Raw genomic sequence first — 15,110 nt, forward strand, 5'->3', positions numbered from 1 at the left:
GCAAAACCACCAAAAGCGTGTTTACTGACACAGGGAGGATAAGTCTGAAGGTTTCTCAATACTAACTCAGATTTTTATCCTGCTAAATGCGGATGAATTGGTAAAATGTTTATCATTCAGCCTCAACACTGGAGACATGTAGAATATCCGTGGCAGAGAAAGGCTCTATTCATGATTTATATACGGGCATTCAAAACAGGAATAAATTTAAACCTAACAAGTAGCTTTTTATTATTATACAACATCAATGATAGAGAATCAAAACAGAGCAAGTGTGTGAGACAGAGTGAGCGAGATAACACAATTAGATCATCAGAGCAGGTTGATTGTATACAAGATATCTAGAGGCTGACCATCTATTTGGGGGGGGGGTAACTGGCGGCTGACTGTCTATAGAGATGCATCTGGGGCCTGACAAATCAATGGGGGTTGGGGGATGGCTTATTTAAATACTGCGAGTCTATAGACACGATATACAGTATCTGGGAGATGGCAGTCTATTGGAGAACCTGGGATGAGAGTCTACTGGGTTATCTGGGCACTGAGACTCATACAGGTTACATATGGGGGTTGAGAGAAATGCTCACCTTGAGTAATAGGATGTAATGTTACATTAAGTGTATAGCACAGAGACAGGCCATTCAGTCCAAGTGGTCTATACTGGTGTTTTTATTCCTCACATAAGCTCTTCCCTTTGTGCAACATCGCACATGATCAGCATATCCTCTATTCTGTTCTCCCTTGTGTAGCTTCTTAAATGCGGTTATGCTGCATTCATTATATTTATTACATTATTGTTCATTATTTATGGGCAGCACAATAATTAGTAGTGCTGCCTCACAGTGTCAGAGACCCCGGTTCGATTCCGGCCTTGGGTGACTCTGTGGAATGTGCACGTTCTCTCCGTGTCTGTGTGGGTTTCCTCCGGGTGGTCTGGTTCCCTCCCACAACCTAAAGACATGCAGATTAGGTGGATTGGCCATGCTAAATTGCCTCTCAGTGTCCAAAGATGTTCAGGTTAGGTGAGATTACGAGGACTGGGCGGGGCAGTGGGCCTGGGTAGGGTGCTCTCTCGGAGGGTTGGTGCATTCGATGGGCCGAATAGCTTCCTTCTGCACTGTAGGGATACTATGGTTCTATCTTTTATTTATGATCCCCTAGTTTTGGACTCTTATCATAAATGGAAAGATTTTGTCTACATCTGCCCTATCAAGCCCTTTTGTTATCCTGAGGGCCTCAATCAGGTCAGCCTTCTCTGTTCTAGAGAGAAGAGTCCCACCTTGTTCGACTTTTGCTGATGGTGTATCCTATCAGTTCTGGAACCATCCTTGCAAATCTTTTTTGCACCTTCTTCAATGCCTCGATGTTCTTTAATAGTCTGGAGCAATGAAGTGTGAGCAGTATGCAAGCGTGGCTCAACAAAGATCCTATACAGGTTTAAGATAATATTTCAGCTTTTGAATTCTATTCCTCTCGAAACAAATCCTTGTGCTTTGTTTGCATTTTTTAATGAACTTATTAAGTTGAGTGGCTACTTTTAATGATTTGTGAATGTGCAATATGAACACAGTAGAAATCTTGTGGTGTATAGAGTACCTCTGAGCCAGAAGTACCAGGTTCGACTTCCGGTGGCAACCATGGAGTGAACGGTCGCACATTTAGCAGCTCCCGCTCTTAGTGGTCTTTTAACGGCTTTTAAACTGGATTTCCGAGGGAAATTTTCAACATAAGTGGATAAAACGAGAGGGGAAGACAACCCCTAGTTTATGGAGCTGCGCCCAAGAAACAATCATAAAAGAAGAAATCAAACATTGGTTGGGAGTGAAGTTCAGAATTTGGTGGATGCAATGGCAGAGAAGCAAAGTTCGACCGCGCCAGCTCAATGGGCGATGGATCAGTGGGTTAAATACTTGGACGAGAAGTTTGCCCGGCATCGTAAGGAGTGAGCGGAGGGTCTGACCTGGGCGGTGGCCTCGATTAAGGAGGTGGTCGACCGGGTGGAGGAGAAAGTGACGACCCAGGGACAAGCGATCCAAAAGTTGCAGGAGCTGGCGGCGGAACAAGAGGAACAGTCCACTGCGACGGCAATGGAAATTAATAGCCTGCAGGATCGGCAGAAACGGCTGTTGGAGAAGGTGGAGGACTTGGAGAATCGCTCTCGCAGGCAGAATATCCGGATCGTCGGTCTGCCAGAGGGAAAGGAGGGATCGGATGTCGGTGAGTATGTGGGGAATATGCTGGAGAAGATGCTCGGGGAAGATGCGTTCGGCAGGCTGTTAGAGGTGGACCGGGCTCACAGGGTGCTCATGCGTAAGCCTCAGGGTCGTGAGCCCCCCCGAGGGTGATGGTGGTGAGGCTGCATCGGTTCCTGGGCAAGGAACGCATTATGAGGTGGGCCAGGCAGACAAAACGGTTCATGTGGGAAGATTCTGAGATCCGGGTGTATCAAGACTTGGAAGCAGAACTCGCAAAGAGGGCGAGTTTTAATAAGGTTAAGGCGGCCCTGTATGCGAAGGGAATAAAATTTGGACTGCTCTACCCGGCCCGAATTTGGCTGACCTACGAGAACTGGGAATTATATTTTGGCTCATCGGACAAAGTGGCAGTCTTTATGAAGGACAATAATCTGGTAAAGGCATAATGACTGTTGCTTCATATTTAAAAAATCTCAGCCTTTCACTTTAACTTAAGTTGCGGTGATCGGGAAAAGAAGGATCTCTCGGATGAGTTTGATTTTGATCCGTTGCTGTATGTACTGACGTACGGTAAAAAAAAAGATGTTAGGTTGCGATGTTCTGGGGGGGGGGAGGGGGGGGGGGGGGGGGAAGAAAAAAGAAAAGATGTTTGAGTTTTTGCATGCATAACTTTTTCCTTATCCTGTTTGATTCTGTTTCTATTGTTTTCGGCTCTGTTTGAAGGTGATGGGACTGATAAGGTGTTGTAAAGGGAGGAGGGGTGGCCTCTGTGCTGGAGCTTGGGAGATTGTTTGTTTACTTTCTGTGTTTGTTGCTATTGTTTTGAGAACTTACGTTTGGGGGGGGGGGGGGGGGGGGGGTGAGGATCCAGCAGGTGGTAGGATGCTAGGCACCAGGGGCGAGAGCTGCTTGGCTAGTTGGGAGAGCTGGTTCACAGGAGCAAAGTGGGGGAAGAGCTGAAGAGCGATGGAGTAGGGGTGGGTGGGAGGGGACTGCTGACGACAAGGGGACTTTGAGGAGGTTGGAGATAGAGACCGGGTGGCGGCGGCTGCCAAGGGGCAGGCCAGGGGAGGTGCGGGACATGGGCTAAGGGCTGGCCTAAGAAAGGTTATGGCTGATCGACAGGGGAGGGGGGGGGCAAGAGTCCCCCCGACCAGAGTGGTTACGTGGAATGTTCATGGACTGAATGGGCCGGTCAAAAGGGCCCATGTGTTCGCACACTTGAGACAGCTAAAAGCGGACGTGGCCGTGCTACAGGAGACACATTTAAAGTTAGACTGAAAAAGGGATGGGTCAGACAGGTATTCCATTCGGGACTGGACTTTAAAACAAGGGGGGGGTGGCCATCATGATTAACAAAAGGGTGGCATTTGAGGTGGGGAAGATAGAGGCAGACCCGGGAGGCAGATTTAATATGGTTAGCAGGAAACTGGAGGGAATGGCAGTGGTGTTGGTAAATATATATGCCCCAAACTGGGATGATGTCGCATTTGTCTGGAAGGTGCTGGGAAAGATCCCGGACCTTGACTCGCACCGGTTGATTATGGGGGGTAACTTCAACTTCCGAGAATGGACCGGTTGAGTTTTAGGCCAGGGAAGGTATCAGCAATGGCGAAAGAACTGTGGGGGTTCATGGAGCGCATGGGAGGGGTTGAACAGTGGAGATTCGAGAGGCCATGGAGCAAGGAATATTCATTCTACTCCCACGTACACAAGGTATACTCCAGGATAGATTTCTTTATACTGGATAAAACACTGTTAGCGGGGGTGGAGGACACGGAGTACTCAGCAATTGTGGTGTTAGACCATGCGCCATATTGGGTAGACCTGCGGATAAGCACAGGAAAGTCCCAGTGCCCGCAGTGGAGATTATATGCAGCGCTGTTAGCGAACGACGAGGTCTGTGAGCGAGGCCATTTGAGGGTATATAAAGAACGACACGGGAGAGACCGCGGCTGGGGTGGTGTGGGAGGCATTGAAGGCGTTATTAGAGAGGAATGTATTTCGATTCGGGCTCATAGGGAGAAGACTGAACGGGCAGAGCTGGACAGGTTGGTACGAGAAATCTTACAGGTGGACAGGAGATATGTGGAGTCTCCAAATGAGGAGCTCCTAAATGAGCATCAGAGGCTCCAAATGGAATTTGGGCTCCTATACACAGGTAAGGCGGAGGGACAGCTGAGGAGGGTAAAAGGGGCAATATATGAATATGGGGAGAAAGCTAGCAGGATGCTGGAGGAAGCAGGAGGCGGCGAGAGAAATAGGGAAAATAACGGATATGAAGGGGAAGATAATGATGGACCCGGGGGCAGTTAACAACGTGTTCCGTGAATTCTATAGTTGCCCAAATGAGTGGAACCCCCGGTCGGGGAGGAGGGTATGAATCAATTCCTGGAGAGACTAGAGTTTCCGAAGGTAGCTGAGGAGCTGGTGGAAGTCCTGGGAGGCCCAATTGGGCTTGGGGAGGTGATAGATGGATTGGGGGCGATGCAATCGGGTTAGGCCCCAGGACCTGATGGATTCCCAGTGGAATTTTATAAAAGGTTTTCTGGGCTACTGGGGCCGCTTCTGGACAAGGCTTTTAACGAGTCCAAGGAGCTGGGAGTGCTTCCCGTAAGCTATCACAGGCATCAATCTCTCTCATCCTGAAGCGAGACAAGGACCCAGAGAGCTGTGGATCGTACAGGCCAATTTCCCTTTTGAATGTAGATGTTAAATTGCTGGCAAAGACCTTGGCCACTCGAATAGAGGATTGTGTCCCGGAGGTAATCGGGGAGGATCAGACGGGATTTGTGAAAGGCAGGCATCTGACGTCCAATATTAGACGGTTTCTTAATGTTATAATGATACCAGCAGAGGGGCACGATGTTGACATGGCAATAGCCATGGACGCGGAAAAGGCTTTCGACCAGGTGGAGTGGAAGTACCTGTGGGATATTTCAGGCAGGTTTGGGTTCGGGCAGGGATTTGTGGATTGGGTCCGGTTGTTATATCAGGCTCCGGTGGCAAATGTAAGAACCATCCGAGTCCGGTCAGAATATTTTAGTCTCTGTCGGGAGACAAGGCAGGGATGCCCGCTCTCCCATTACTGTTTGCCCTGGGCATAGAGCCCTTAGCAATGGCCTTTAGATCATCGAATGCCTGGCAGGGGGATAGTGAGAAGGGTGGGGTGGGGGGGGGGGGGGGTGGAGCACAGGGTCTCTCTCTATGTTGACGACTTGCTGCTCTATGTCGCAGACATAGGTGGGAGGGGATGGCCAAAATCATGGGGTTACTAGGAGAATTTGGCTATTGGAATTTTCAGGCTGCAAGTTAAATATGGGAAAGAGCGAGATGTTTGTGATTCAGGCACGGGGGCAGGAAAGGAGACTGAAGGAGTTACCTTTTAAAATAGCTCAGAGGTTTAGATATTTGGGGATTCAAGTGGCTAAGGATTGGGGGCAGCTTCATAAATTAAATCTGGGCAAAGCGGTCGATCAAGTGAAAAGGGACTTCTGCAGATGGGACATGCTCCCGCTGACGCTGGTGGGGAGGGTCCAGACGGTGAAGATGACGGTCCTGCCGAGGCTGCTCTTCTTTTTTCAATGTCTTCCGATTTTTGTTCCAAAGGCTTTTTTCAGGAAAATAAACGTGACAATATCGGGTTATGTGTGGGCAGGTAAAGCCCCGAGAGTAAAGAAGGCATTCCTGGATCGGGATCGCGGAGAGGGGGACTTTGCCCTCCCGAGCTTTATTAACTATTGCTGGACGCCCAACATATCGATGGTCAAGAAGTGGGTAGTGGGGGAGGGGTCCGTTTGAGAGCGAGTGGAGGCGGCACCCTGCACGGGTACGAGTTTGGAAGCCGTTCTCGCCGGTTCGGTACTCTACAAGCCCTGTGGTGGTGGCAGCCCTGAGGGTGTGGGGGCAATGGAGGCAGCACATGAGATTGGAGTGGGCGTCAGAGTGGTCTCCGATTTGTGACAACCGTTGGTTTGCTCCAGGGGGCTGGATGGGGGCTTTAAGAGATGGCAGCGGGTAAGGATTGAGAGATTTGGGGACCTATTCACCTAGGAGGGCTTTCCAACCTTGGAGGCACTAGAAGAGGAGTTTGAGATGCTGTGTAGGAAAGGGTTTCGGTATGCGGGACTCTCTCTGTACAGAGGCAGGTTCCAAGCTTTCCTCGTCTCCCCCTGAGGGGACGACAGGATAAGGTGATATCAAAAACAGTTGTTAGAGAGGGGAGGGTTTCGGAGATATACAAGGAGTTGATGGAGGGGAAGGGGTCCCTATCAGGGAGTTGAAGTGGAAGCGGGAGGAGAAGCTGGGAGGAGAGCTGGAAATTGATGTGGGAAAAAGCCTTGAAGAGTTAATTCATCCACGTCATGCGCCAGACTTAGCTTGATCCAGTTCAAGGTCCACAGGGCCCATATGACGGCAGCCCGGATGAGCAGGTTCTTTGAGGAGGTGGAGGACAGGTGTGGGCGGTGTGGGGGTAGCCCAGCGAACCATCTACATATGTTTTGGGCATGTCCGAAATTGAAGGGATTCTGGCAGGGATTTGCGGACGTTATGTCAGAAGCCATGTGGTGGAAAGAATGTTGGAGCCTCTATCATCACTATCCACAGCTTCAGACTACAATATGCGTGTAAAGGTGCGTGTTGCTACAGCAACTCGGAATCTCTGAGTGAATTATTTCAGACCGCCACCAGTATGAAAGCGAGGACTCTTTCAGGGTCTGCTCCCTCAGTTCTGTGGATTATGGGGACACCAGCAGGTGGAGTGAGTTATTGCAGCTTCACACTGTCCCGTTTCACAGAATCATAGAATTTACAGTGCAGAAGGAGGCCATTCGGCCCGTTGAGTCTGCACCGGCCCTTGGAAAGAGCACCCTACTTAAGCCCACACTTCCACCCTATCCCCGTTACCCAGTAACCCCTCCGAACCTTTTGGCCACTAAGGGGCAATTTAGCATGGCCAATCTAACTAACCTGCACATCTTTGGACTGTGGGAGGAAACCAGAGCACCCGGAGGAAACCCATGCAGAATTGGGGAGAAACTCCTCACAGACAGTCACCCAAGGCCAGAATTGAACCCAAGCCCCTGGAGATGTGAGGCAGCAGTGCTAACCACTGTGCCACTATGCCACTCATTTCATTCTCATTCATAAGATCTTAAGAAATGAGCTAGAGTGGGCCATTCGATAAGATCATGGCTAATCTGATTATGGCCTTCACTCCCATTTTCCTGCCAGCCCATCATATCCCTCGACTCCCAATTCTCAATGCAGATGGAACTACTCTATACATTTTGGAGGACATTTCAACAGATATTGTTTCAGAATTGTCCCCTTTAATTGTTTGCAACTCTCATTTACAAGAAGGCTGCTGTAATATTTCTCCTGCAGTCTCCAAACTCATCAAGAGATTCACCTTCTACTTTATCAATCTTTCTCTTTCATGTTTTCCAGCATTTATTGCTCACCCCTAATTGCCCTTAAGGTGGTGATGAGCTGCCTTCTTGAACCATCGCAGCCCATGTGGTGTAGCTACACCCAGTGCTGTTAGGGAGGGAGTTCCAGGATTTTGACCCAACAACAGCGAAGGATGGTGAGTAACTTGGAGTGGAATCTCCAGGTGGTGGGGTTCCCATGTATCTGTTGCCCATGTCCTTCTAGATGGTAGTGGTCTTGGGTTTGGAAGGTGCTGTCTAAGGAGCATTGGTGAGTTCCTGCAGTGCATCTTGTAGATGGTGCACCAGCTGCCACTGAGCGTCGGTGGTGGAGGGATTGAATGTTTGCGAAAGAGGGAGCAATCATGTGGGCTGCTTTGTCCTGGATGGTGTCAAGCTTCTTGAGTGTTGTTGGAGCTAATCCAGGTTATTGGCGAGAATTCCATCAGATTCCTGACTTATGCCTTGTAGATGGTAGAGTCTTTGGGGAGTCAGAAGGGGAGTTACTCACTGCAGGATTCCTAGCCTATGACCTGCTCTGGCATTGATATGGCTAGACCAGTTCAGTTTCTGGTTAACGGTAAACCCCGGGATGTTAATAGTGGGGTATTCAGGAATGGTAATGCCATTGAGTGTCAAGGGGTGATGGTTTGATTCACTCTTGTTGCAGATGGTCATTGCTTGGCACTTGTGTGATGCAAATGTTAATTGTAACTTGTCAGCCCAAGCCTGGATATTGTCCAGTTAGTTCTTGCTGCATTTGAACATGAACTGTCTCTCTCTCTCCTTCAAATCTTCCGTCGTCATCCCTCTCCTAAAAAGAAACAGCCCGTTACTCCCCTCCTTCCTTGTAAACTCTCAACCCATCCCCAGCTTCCCTTTGCTTTCCAATATCATTGAACGTGCTGTCACCTCCGAAACCAATGCCCACATTCCAAGAATGCCACGTAAGAATTTCTCCAATCAGGTTTCTGACCTGCCACAATGTCTCTTAAACAATGTCACAAATAACATTCCATTCGTGACAACCAGATATTTTCCTTCTTCATCTATATCAGCCAATCTACAGACTTTGACGCAGTTCAACACACCAAATTCCTCCAACCGTTAGCCACTGATTTTGTTCTCGTCTATCTAATCGTAACCAGAGAATTGCCATCATTGACTTAGATTCCCCCAAGGTTCTATGCTTTCCCCCCTACTATTTCCCATCTTCATGGCATCATAGAATCATTACAGCACAGGGGGAGGCCATTCAGCCCAGCGTCTCTGTGCCGGCCAACTAGAAGCCACCCAACCGTGTCCCACATTCTGACTCTTGGTTCAAAGCCTTGGACTTGAACTGCCTTAACTTACAAGTCCTTTTTCAATGCTGTGAGGGTTTCTACCACCCTTTCAGACAGTGATTTCAGAACACCTCAACCGAGGCATGCAGCACGTTCCTATCCACTCCACCCCTCGGAACTCACTACTCTTTCAGTTCAACTTCTTCTGTCCTGAAGGCTCACACTCAGGGCTACAGTTCAGTTTCCATCTGTCATTTAGGAGACATAATTCAGGCTTTCAATCCGATATTGCAGGACCAAACAATTATTCATATAAACTCCAAGCAGAGAGTTAACGAAAAGGAGAATAAATTCTCTGTCCTTTTCCCACCCTGCTGTCAATTCCCTCTCTTCAACTCTGTTTCTTTTTCCACAGATGCTGCTAAAATAGGATTTTGTATTGATTTTATTTTGTATTCGGCGAAGCCTAAATTCTGTCACAGGTGGGGCAGCACAGCTACACGTGGAGCGATGCTGCTGCAGGGTCCCTCAAATCAAGGCATAAATCTACATGGAGGTGCATTTACCTATACTCAGAGCTCTATACATTTTGTAGGACAATTCAACAGGTATTAGCTCAGAATTGCTAAAAATGTTGAAAAATTCTAACAGGATAGCGTGAGACAAGGTCAAACAATAAAATGTTAATCTATGGTTCCACCATGGGGAGAACAGGATGCTGGGATTAATTTCAGCACAGACAGGATGGGCCGATTAGCCTCCTCCTGTGCTGCAAGATGTTGTGGCTGTCAGGACGATTCAGTGGCCTGTGTAACACTCACACCCTGAAGAGCTGGCTTTAATGTGCGGTCTGTGCTGAATTAGCTGGCAGCCGTCAGGACTGAGGTTGGAGCATGACAATCGTCTTCTGCCTCGGCCTGGGGAGGGTTTGCTCTCCTGATTAATAAAAATGGTGTCAGTGTGTGATAGGTGAGCGAGGAAGACTGGCTGTGTCGTGCTGGGCTGATAAATGATTATAGAGCCATATTTACACAATTAAGGATAAAAAGACTGGGAACAGCGGTTCCCGCTCCCACTTCCCCGTGGCTTGCCCAAGTTCCCGACAATGAGGGACTGAGTTGACAGCTCTGCTCACACTGCAGGAAAAGTGCAGCCTGATCCAGTGTGAAGGGTTACCCTCATGACCCCCAGAGTGTCATGGGGTCGCTGTGATCACTACCAAAGGAAACAAAGGAAACCTCAGCAGAGTTTTAATTTGTTCTGTATTCTGAAACAGAGATGTGCAAGCACATGAGAGCTGCGATCGGCTGAAGGGAGACGGTCAGCTTGTAGTTAGAACCCGCCACAGTTTAGACACTGTTGCTGAGGAGCAGAGAGAAAATGTGCTGTTGAATAAGTATTGTGATTGGTGAAACACATGAGGCTTGTCCTCGAGTGCAAACCTCTTGACAAAGAGCAGCCGGTAATTCTCGATGGTACAGGTCCATTAACGTGCAGAAGGGAACACAGATCATCTGCTTAGGGAACACTGAGCCGCTCTTACTTGTCGGTAATGTCCCCCAGGCCCCTCCAGCTCTGCTGGATTGCTGGTTTTCACAGGTCAAGATGATTGCTGTTGGTTACAGTGGACTGCAAGAAGACCCGAGAAGATTCCTGGGGTGTCACCATTTTAAAATACACACAAGACAACATTAAAGTACTGGATTTAGCTGTTGAGATCATCGAGGTTCATATTTCACCCTTCCAGCTGGCACTAAATGTCACATTAAGCGGCTCGACAGCTCAGTGTTTGGGTGACGGGAGGCACTCAGCCGGATCCTGCCCCAACTGGGAGTTTCAGCAGGACACAAGGATTGTACAGGTAGTCACTGCTCACAGGCTGAGCAGCTCTCGTTCTCCAGTTCTTCTTGGCTGGCAGACTGCCCTTCAAGGTTGATCAGATATTGAACTTCCTCGGAACTGAGCGGAACTCTCTCTGGCTGCAGCCACCGCTTGAAATGGTCAATGGCGCTGGATCAACAAAGGAGATGGTTACAGATTGGAATGAATACAGGCAGGACTTTGTAAACGTACACAGAGTGCCACAAACCGAGAACCTTTTCACACCAAATGGAAACACAAACAGAGCGATAGTTAAATGGGGCTGGATAGACCAGAGCGAATTCTGGAGATCCAGTACTCACAGCGACGTGTTTCAGTCCTGTGCCCACAGGGTTTAAAAACTGCTCATCAGGTATATTTGTATTAGTTTATGTTTAAATATATATGTACCTGATTGTGTATTTACATATATACCAGAGTGTTTGCCTATACATCCGTGTTTACATATATACATGTGTGTACATGTTGTCATGTGAGAGCACCTTTAAGAAATGGGTGTTTAAGAAATGGGTGTTTATCAGTGATGTCAGAGTGTGGGTGGAGCTGGGCTGTCTGTCAGCTTTTTACTTTCATTTTAGGCTGTTTGCTGCAGGGTGTGTTTTAGTTTCGTTTTCAGTGTTGGAGCTGAAGCCAGACCATGCAGGTGCACTGCTGTTCTCTCTGCCATGAAAAGACTATCTCTTGATCATTTAGTGAATTCAGAATTATAAATGTTTTCAATAGTGACTTTGACCTGATGTGCTTCTGTTAAAAGGTGTTTCTTCTGTCTTCTGGATGTTGTTTGGGAAGTTTTTAAGGATTGCTTAGTGTTGTATTCTTTGGGGGTTGTATTTGAATTGATGGTTGCTAAGATGTTCACTGTATGTTTCAAAAAGGTTAACTTGAGTTCATAGAATAAACATTGTTTTGTTTTTAAAATTACTTTTCCATTTCTGCTGTACCACACCTGTAGAGTGGGCCGTGTGCTCCCCAGACCACAATCTAGTAAAAGTTGTGGGTCAGGTGAACTCATGATACACTTTGTGGTTCTCTAAACCCTGGCCCATAACAAACTGGGGGCTCGAGGGGGATAAAAGTCTATCTATTGGATTGGCTTTGTGAACGTAAAGACAGTGAGGGGTGAGCATATTGTGGGTACTTTTCAGGTGTGGTATTTTTGTTTAAGTAGGGAGTGTGTTGTGGACAATGGCTCTTTCTGAGGCTCAGAAGTTTTTGGGGGTGGAGACGGTCACACGCAATACCTTACGGACAGAGACTAAAAGCAGACTGTAAGATTTGGCAAAAACATGGCAGTTAACATTACCTGACAAAATGCGAAAAGCTGAGGTCATTATGGCAGTGGTTAAGCATTTAAAGTTGTCTGAGATACAGTTTGACTCATTGGAAATAGCAAAAATTCTATTACAAATTAAACAAATGACTCATTGGAAATGGCAAAAATTCAGTTGCAAATTAAACAAATGGAAAATGAGAAAGAATTAAAGCAGCTTGAATATGAAAGAGAGAAAGAGGAAAACGAAAGAGAAAGAGAAAGAGAGAGAGAGGAAAAAGAGAGAGAAGAAAGGAAAACAGAAAAAATAGCCCTAGTAGAACAAAAAGAAAGAGAAAGGGAGATACAGATCAGGGAAAAAGATAAAGAGAGTTTAAACTTCAGAAAATGGCCATGAAACATGACAGTCAGTTAAAATTGGCAGACGTAAAGGGAAACGTACAGTTGGATGATAGTGATGAGGATAGTGAGAAAGAGCGTCATAGTCGAAGGCTTGGTGGTGATCTACTTAAATATGTTCAAGCATTGCCAAGGTTTGATGGGAAGGAGGTCGAAGCCTTTTTCATTTCATTTGAGAAGTGGCTAAACAAATGAAATGGGCACAGGACATGTGGGTATTACTGATTCAAACAAAGCTGATAGGTAGGGCTAGTGAAGTGTTTGCATCACTACCGGAGGAGGTATCTGAGACGTATGAGGTGAAAAAATCCATCTTGGGTGCATATGAACTGGTGCCTGAAATCTACAGACAAAGGTTTCGAAATTTATGGAAAGAATTTGGTCAAACATACATGGAGTTTGAAAGGCTCAAACAGAGTAATTTTGATAGGTGGATAAGGGCTTTGAAAATAGACCAAACATATGAAGCTCTCAGAGAAATTATGCTTTTGGAGGAGTTTAAAAATTCAATTCCTGATGCAGTGAGAACTCATGTGGAAGAGCAGAGGGTTAAAACTGCGAGGTTAGCAGCAGAAATGGCAGATGATTATGAATTAGTTCATAAATCAAAGCTTGGTTTCCAACATCAGTTTCAGCCTGTGAGGGATAGTAACTGGGGACATGAGAAATACTCAAGTGGTAAGGTAAAGGTGATCTGATGGGAGATAATAAAGAGAGTATACCTCAGATTAAAAAAAAAATCCAGGAGGGTGGAAAAGAAATGAAAAGTTTCAAATGTTTTCCCTGTAATAAACTGGGCCATGTAAAGTCACAGTGTTGGTGGTTGAAGAAAAGCACTGGGAAGGCTGATGTGGTAAAACAGGATTAAACAGTGGGGTTTGTTAGAGTGGTAAAGGAAAGCCCAAGGGAAGCGAAGGAGGTGCAAACAATTGTACAGCCTGTTCAAGAAGTAATTGTTAAGAAGGTGCCAGATGTATTTAAAGAATTTACTTGTGTGGGTAAAGTTTACTCGTGTATCAGGAGGAGCAGGTAAAGAAGTCACAATTTTAAGAGATACGGGACCTAGTCAATCTTTAATGGTAAGAGATGAGGAGTTATGTAGTTTGGGAAGAATGTAGCCAGACAAGGTGGTAATATGTGGAATTCAGGGAGAGAGGAGTAGCGTTCAATTATTTAAAAAAAAAAATCTATCTATTCAAATTTTTCAACAAATTTTCAACAAAACCACCTCAACGACAAGAAAGAAACAAGAACACAACAATCAGAAATTATACATTGGATTTCCCCCATATACAATAACCCCCCATATAACATTTAAAAACACAAATAGGGAGAAAAAAAAAAACACCTTCACCCAACCACCACCCCAAAAGAACCCCCCCCCCCTCCCTTGGGCTGCTGCTGTTGCTGACCTCCTCCTAACGCTCCGCGAGATAGTCTAGGAACGGTTGCCACCGCCTGGGGAACCCTTTCACAGACCTTTGCAAGGCAAACTTTATCCTCTCCAGCTTGATGAACCCTGCCATGTCATTGATCCAAGCTTCCCCACTAGGGGGCTTCGCATCTTTCCATAGTAGCAAAATTGTCCGCCGGGCTACCAGGAACGCAAAGGCCAGAATCCCGGCCTCTTTCGCCTTCTGCACTCCCGGCTTGTCCGATACACCAAATAATGCCAATCCCCAGCTCGGCTTGACCCGGGCGTTCACCATCTTGGACATAATGCTCTCAAAACCCCCCCAAAACCCATCCAGCACGACCAGAACATATGGACGTGATTTGCCGGGCTTCCTGAGCACCTCCCACATCTGTCCTCCACCCCAAAGAACCTACTCAAAATTGCCCCTGTCATATGCGCTCTGTGAGTAACTTTGAACTGCATTAGGCTGAGCCTGGCGCAAGAGGAGGAAGAATTAACCCTACCCAGGGCATCAGACCACAGACCCTCATCTATCTCCTCCCCAAGCTTCTCTTCCCACTTGCCCTTTAACTCCTTCACCGAGGCCTCCTCCTCTTCCTTCAGCTCCTGGTAAATTGCCGAAACCGTGCCTTCTCCAACCCATACACCCGAAATCACCCTGTCCTGAATCCCATGTGCCGGAAGCAACGCGAATTCCATCACCTGCCACCTCACAAATGCCCTCACTTGCATGTACCTGAAAGCGTTTCCCAGGGGTAGCCCAAACTTCTCCTCCAGCGCCCCTAGGCTCGCAAACGTCCCATCGATGAACAAGTCCCCCATTCTTCAAATCCCTGCCCGATGCCAGCTCCGAAACCCCCCGGGAAACCATCCTTCCCGGGACGAGCAGATGATTCTCCCAAATCGGGGACCAAACCAAGGCTCCCACCTCGCCCCTGTGTCGTCTCCACTGCCACCTGATCTTCAACGTCGCCGCCACCACCGGACTCGTGGTGTACCTTGTCCGCCCTCAGGCTCGTGCCCACACAGGACGCCATCTCTAGCCGCCCCCTCTCCCTCCATTACCCACTTACGGATCATCGCCACATTGGCTGCCCAATAATAGCCACACAAATTCGGCAGCGCCAGCCCCCCCGTCCCTGCTACGCTCCAGAAACACTCTCTTCACCCTCGGGGTCTTATTCGCCCACACAAATCCCATGATGCTCCTGCTTACTCATTTGAAAAAGT

The 15,110-nt window shown here is 47.5% G+C and overlaps 1 protein-coding gene across 1 annotated transcript in view; it reads right to left on the minus strand.

The window, feature by feature from the left end:
• Positions 1 to 202: 202 nt before the first annotated feature.
• ccdc32 (coiled-coil domain containing 32) overlaps positions 203 to 15,110 on the minus strand; it is a 56,016-nt gene continuing 41,108 nt past the window's right edge. The window contains exon 3 of the mRNA XM_072486938.1: positions 203 to 10,923. Within this exon, the coding sequence (XP_072343039.1) occupies positions 10,779 to 10,923 (145 nt within the window). The 3' untranslated portion in view covers positions 203 to 10,778. The remainder of the gene's footprint in view (positions 10,924 to 15,110) is intronic.

Source organism: Scyliorhinus torazame, chromosome 2, assembly GCF_047496885.1.
Source record: "Scyliorhinus torazame isolate Kashiwa2021f chromosome 2, sScyTor2.1, whole genome shotgun sequence".
Lineage (NCBI taxonomy): Eukaryota > Metazoa > Chordata > Chondrichthyes > Carcharhiniformes > Scyliorhinidae > Scyliorhinus > Scyliorhinus torazame.